The sequence below is a fragment of the Strigops habroptila genome, unplaced genomic scaffold (genome assembly GCF_004027225.2).
Source record: "Strigops habroptila isolate Jane unplaced genomic scaffold, bStrHab1.2.pri NC_044298.1_ctg1, whole genome shotgun sequence".
Classification (NCBI taxonomy): domain Eukaryota; kingdom Metazoa; phylum Chordata; class Aves; order Psittaciformes; family Psittacidae; genus Strigops; species Strigops habroptila.
In genome coordinates this window covers 23,330-29,005 of record NW_022651055.1, presented here as the reverse complement: position 1 = coordinate 29,005, position 5,676 = coordinate 23,330, and the positions used below count along the sequence as shown (strand labels likewise).

The window sequence follows — 5,676 nt, the reverse complement described above, 5'->3', positions numbered from 1 at the left end:
TGCCCCCTGTTGCTTTGCCTGGCCAGGGAATGCTGGGGCAATTCCAGTTCCATAGGAACCTGCTCATTAACGTGAAGACTTCCTCAGGTGCTGACAAAAGACCTTTTCTGTTTCCCCTCCCTCGTCAAGTAGTTTGTAACTGTGAGCACAATGTCCCTCTTACCGACTCCTCCGATCCTCAGTGACAAAAGCCAACCCAACCTGTTCCCTGTCACATAGAGGACCTCCAGAAATCCAAGCTTCCCCTTCGTTCAGGGAGAATCCCCCCTCCTCATCTTTCCTATCTCCATGCTACACCTCCTGGGGTTCCAGCCATCAAAAAGGGACATGAGATTATCTGTACAATTCTCAACTTACAGAGCTAGATCTAAGGAACAGCATTTTAAATGATGCCTCCCAGAGTCCAGTGCCTTTCTTCCTGGGACAAGAACAGACCAGCACATCCTGGTGAAAAACATTCTCTCAGCACCTTGCATGCAGCCCCTTTGGTCCCATGGACTGGTAAGGGTGTAGTTTGCAGAGTAACCCCTGGCTTGATCCCCATCCAGTGCTGGTTGTTCCCCTTTCCCATGCAGAGTCCTGCCTCAAAGCACAGAGGCCTGGGAGACCTTGCTGGTGGGAACTGAGTCAAAGAGGAGATAGGCTGTCTGAGCTCTACTGCATGTACTCTTGCTTTACTTAGTAGTGGTCCTGTGTTATCTTGTTTTTTCTTTCACTGTTCCTGAAGTAGTAGCAGCTCATCCTGGTGCCTTTGAACTCCCATTTGAGTTGTACTGAGTTTTGCTATGACCCATCGCTGTGCTTGGAGGATGCTGTCTCTGAAGGCCAGATGGACCCAGTCACACAGTTAAAATGCTTGGGCTATTCCTTGCTTAAATCATGAAGAGAGTGAGTAAGGATCTTGCAGTGATGTACTTTGTGTTCACTCAATGCCTGCAGCTAATGAATGGCAGAAAGGACAGACCTTGCTTCACTGATAGCAAGTGACAGCTGATAGTCTCTGAGTGCTACAAGAATCTTCCCAAAGGTATTGTCTCTATATCAGCCTGCAGGTATCTTTGACCTGTCTCTATTACCTGCATGTAACTTTGACCAGCCCTGTGATGCCAAATGTCACCAAAGATTTGCATCTGGACACCTCACTCCTGGCCCTCTTCACTGTTAATGGCCAGGAGGGCTGAGAGGAGCTCACATGCAGGTCCCTTTTTAATGAAGACCTGACCAGAGGCAGGAGGAATCCCACCTCCTGTGGATTTGTGGATCCTGGGAGGGAGCTGAGTACCCTTTCAGCCCCAGGGCTACGGTCTGAGGAGGAGATGCCTCAACTAACAAGGCAGAATTCCTTCCTTCAGCAGGGGTAAAGGAGACCCCTGCCTGTCCTGGCCTGCCTGTCCTGTCTAATGATGGGACAAGAAACAGGCTGCCCACAGACATGGTTGGATCACTGTCACTGGACATATTTAAAAGACATGTAGATGTGGCACTTCTGGACATGGCTCAGTGGTGGACTTGACAGTGTTTCGCTAATGGCTGGACTTGATCTTTAGGGTCATTTCGAACCTAAATTATCCTATAATTCTTAGAAAAGCTGATGTTCAGACCAAACTGTCTCTCAGCAGAAATGACACTGCAGAAATAAGTGTCTCTCACAGCTGAGGGTGGAAAAATCAGTGATTGCTTCAGGCTGTTTCACAGCAGGCTCCCCCAGGGCCCAGGGAGCCCTGGAGGGACCCCAGAGGGGCAGAGGCAGTGCCACCTTGGGCTGGGCCTCTGCTGCTGAGCTGGGCCGGGCTCCTGGGACGCAGAGAGATGCTGGCAAGTGGGCAGCGCTGCAGAGAGACAGCACTGCCCAGGAGCAGGGCTGGGGCACTGCCTGCAGGCACCGAGGGCAGACCTGCGAGCCTCAGAGAGCTTAAAGGCACTTGGCAGTGGAGGGTGCTGAGAGCTGCCTGCAGGAGAAATCTTCCCAGGCCTGTGCGTGGTAAGGCTCTGGGTGCAGGGCAATGCAGCTGCAGTTCCTGGAGGGATCTCCTCAAGCTGCTGCCTCAGACAGTCCACGGGATCTGTCAGGAGGACTCTCTTAGTTTCTGTGTGTAGATAAGGAGGAGGATTTGCTCCAGAGCATGGCTTCCTTCTGCACTATCCAAAGAGCAGGGCATGAGAGCTGCCTTCTCCCGGGAATAGCTGTGGAAGTGAATATGGAAGTGCAGGCAGGAATTGTTCAAGAAGCACAGTAAGGCTGTGAAAGGCTCAATGAAAGGGAAGGATCCTGTTCTATCAATCTTCTGCTCTGCATTGTCTGAGTGGGCAATGGGACATAGAAATTAATGTCTCCATTCAGGAGAAGGCACTGAAATTCTTAATCTATTAGAACAGTTACTGTTAGAGGTGAATAAATGAGGGAGCATCAGAAATCAGCACATGATGTCTCACAGACAGCATCACTGTCAGTTTTCCAGCCTCACCAGGGTTGGTGTGAGGTTCCCATCAGAGCCTGCACAGGCAGAGATGCCCCTGGGCAGAGCCCTGCTGCCGGGAGGGGTGTGCAGGGCAGAGCTGAGCACACAGTCCATGGGATGGGCTCTGGCAGCACTGAGAGGGAGCAGAGCTGGGCACAGAGCAGCAGCTCCTGGCAGGGACAGCTCCAGGCAGCAGAGCTTCTGGCTCTTCCTGGGCATCTCCCTGGCTGCACTCCTGGGCAACGGCCTCATCATCATCACCACAGCCTGCGACCAGCACCTCCACACCCCCATGTACTTCTTCCTGCTCAACCTCTCCCTCCTGGACCTGGGCGCCATCTCCACCACTGTCCCCAGATCAATGGCCAATTCCCTCTGGGACACCAGGGCCATCTCCTACACAGGTTGTGTTGCACACGTCTTCTTCTTTCTCTTTTTTATTTTAGCAGAGTATTTTCTTCTCACTGTCATGTCCTATGACCGCTACGTGGCCATCTGCAAGCCCCTGCACTATGGGACCCTCCTGGGCAGCAGAGCTTGTGTCCTCATGGCAGCAGCTGCCTGGGGCACTGGGTTTCTCTATGCTCTGCTGCACACAGCCAATACATTTTCACTCCCCCTCTGCCGAGGCAATGCTGTGGAGCAGTTCTTCTGTGAAATCCCCCAGATCCTCAAGCTCTCCTGCTCACACTCCTACCTCAGGGAAGTTGGTCTTGTTGTGGTTGGTGCCTGTTTATTCTTTGGGTGTTTTGCTTTCATTGTGGGGTCCTATGTGCAGATCTTCAGGGCCGTGCTGAGGATCCCCTCTGAGCAGGGACGCCACAAAGCCTTTTCCACATGCTTCCCTCACCTGGCTGTAGTCTCCCTGTTTGTCAGCACTGGCACGTTTGCCTGCCTGAAGCCCCCTCCACATCCTTTCCATCCCTAGATCTGGTTATGCAGTTCTTTACTCGGTGGTGCTTCCAGCAGTGAACCCCCTCATCTACAGCCTGAGGAACCAGGAGCTCAGGGATGCTGTGAGGAAGATGATGACTGGATCTGTTTCTGTAGTAACAAACTTCTGCACAGCAGTTATAATGTCCCTCGTTGCAGGCCCAGTCTATCATCTGTATCTTTTGGGTTTGGTGGTGGTTTTTCACTTGTGAAAATGCTGTGGTCCACTTTGTAATTCACTGTCTGCTTTACTTTTCTGACCAAGTTGCTGTGCAAATGAGGACCTGTGCTCCTTTTGTGTTTAAATAAACCAAAGAGACCTTCACTTACCTTTTTTCCCTCGAGATCTTTCCCCCAAGGCTTTTGGAGCTGCTGGTTCCTGTGTGCAAAGGTGGAGGAGAGAAGAGTCCAGGCACAGCAGCATGTCCAGAGAGCACCAGCGCTCGCTCTTCCAGGGCTATTCTCTTTCCACTTCCACGCGCTCTTCCTGATGGTTGCATTGGTGTAAGGCCTGAGTGCTCTGGCACAGGCTTGTTTTGTGGCAGTGCTGTGAGCTCAGGCTGGGACAGGCAAAGGGCACTTTTGTGACAGAGCTGAGCTCCAAGCCAGCGTTTCAATAAAGAAAGGTGATCTCCTCAGGGCAGGCCTGAACATTCAGGTCTTCTTTCACAGCTGCTGCCTAGAACATGCTCAGCAAAGTGCCCTGATGAGGCAAAAACCAGTGCCCAGCTCCAGTGTGTGCCTGTGCAGGAGCGGGGTACGAGCAGTGTCCCTGGCACAGCCAGGCCTCCTGGCACAGAACTGAAGCTCCAGCAGAGCAGGGCCTAGTCTGTGACCTTGCTTGCTGGACTGCCTTGGCAAGGTGCCCCAGGGCAATCGTCACACACCAGCCCCTCGAAACCACCATTCCCAACAGTGACCTCTCACCAAACCTCCAAGGAGGGACAACTCCACGGAAGGGACAACTAATGACTAGGTCAGAAGTCCGTGTTTGCACTGTACAGGTGAAATGTAAGCATGCACATCCTGTGCAGTCAGGGAGATGAACCCAGGTGAGCACAAACACCATCAGCTATTCCTTGGGGTTCCATGAAGGCCAATGCGACAGACAGTGTCTTGAGGTCACTTCACTTTGACAGCAACATTCCTTAGGAACCTACCTGAATGCAGCACTGGGATGTGCTTCCATGAACCAAGGTCCTCGTGCCCATTCCTGGTGCCACAGGGCCCCCAGGGGAGTGCAGAGCAGGCGATGCACCACAAGGCTGAGGTGCCTCCAGCCTCTGGCAGTGGCAGCAGGAGGCCAGAGAGACACACTGCTGCTGCAGTGCATGGCTCTGCATGTGCAGGGGAAGGTCTCGTGTCTCTGAATACCCCTGAGTGTAGGAGGCTGGGCTTAAACCAGCCTCCTACAGGAGAGCACGAGGACAGCTCAGATGTGGATACCACACAGGGCCCTGCCATTTCTGTGTGTGACCCCAGGAACAGCCCCCACTGTCCCAGCAGGATTCTTCTCACATGCCTTGGGCAGGCTCGTGGCAAATGCTCACATCATCCTTTCTGGGTTGAGCCCTCAAATGTGTCAGAGCAATCAGAGATGCTCTGGGGTCCTTGGAAAAGGCAGACATCAAACCTTTCTTCATGAAGGGCAAGAAGGAGGCTCCGGATAATCACAGGCTGGTCAACTCACCCCAGTCTCTGGGAAGGTGATGGACCAAATCCTCCTGCAGCCATTTCCAGGTGCTTGTAGGGCAAGAAAGCGATTGCCGAACCCATATGGATAGGGGAAGGAAGGGCATGTTTTGTACCTGGACCATTAATAATCTCTTTATCGCCAGTTGGTGATCTCTGGACTGAAGAAACAGATGATGTAGTGGGAGAGAAGTGGGCAAGTGGATCAAGCCCAAATGTCACCAGGGGAACATTCCTCCTGGTGGCCACTTACCCGTGACACCCCCCAGTGCAAGCAGTTGGGCCAACACTGTTGAATGTCTGTATCAACTCCCTGTCTAATATGATGGAGTGCCTTTTCAGTTCCTTGGTGGATGACAGGAGAAAAAGAAGAGATTTGAATGATCTCACCTGGTTAACCCTGCCTTGAGCAGGGTAGCCAGAGAAGATGATGTTCAAGGGTCTCTTCCAACCTGAGTTATTCCAGGATTTGATGAATCTTTTCCTTAGAGAGCTTTCTGGAGACAGAATAGACAGAGGAAGAAGGAAGAGCAGAAAGGCAGATGTGGAGCTAGAAAATGCAGCAGAATAAATACAGAAGTTTCTCTGTACT

The 5,676-nt window shown here is 52.2% G+C and overlaps 1 protein-coding gene across 1 annotated transcript; it reads left to right on the top strand.

The window, feature by feature from the left end:
- Positions 1–2,670: 2,670 nt before the first annotated feature.
- LOC115618837 (olfactory receptor 14C36-like) lies at positions 2,671–5,266 on the top strand (the record flags this gene model as incomplete). Its single annotated transcript, XM_030510771.1, has 3 exons — positions 2,671–3,344; positions 3,388–3,475; positions 5,231–5,266. Coding segments are annotated over 3 exons (798 nt in total), but the record flags the coding sequence as incomplete, so codon positions are not given.
- Between the last annotated feature and the right edge of the window lie 410 nt (positions 5,267–5,676).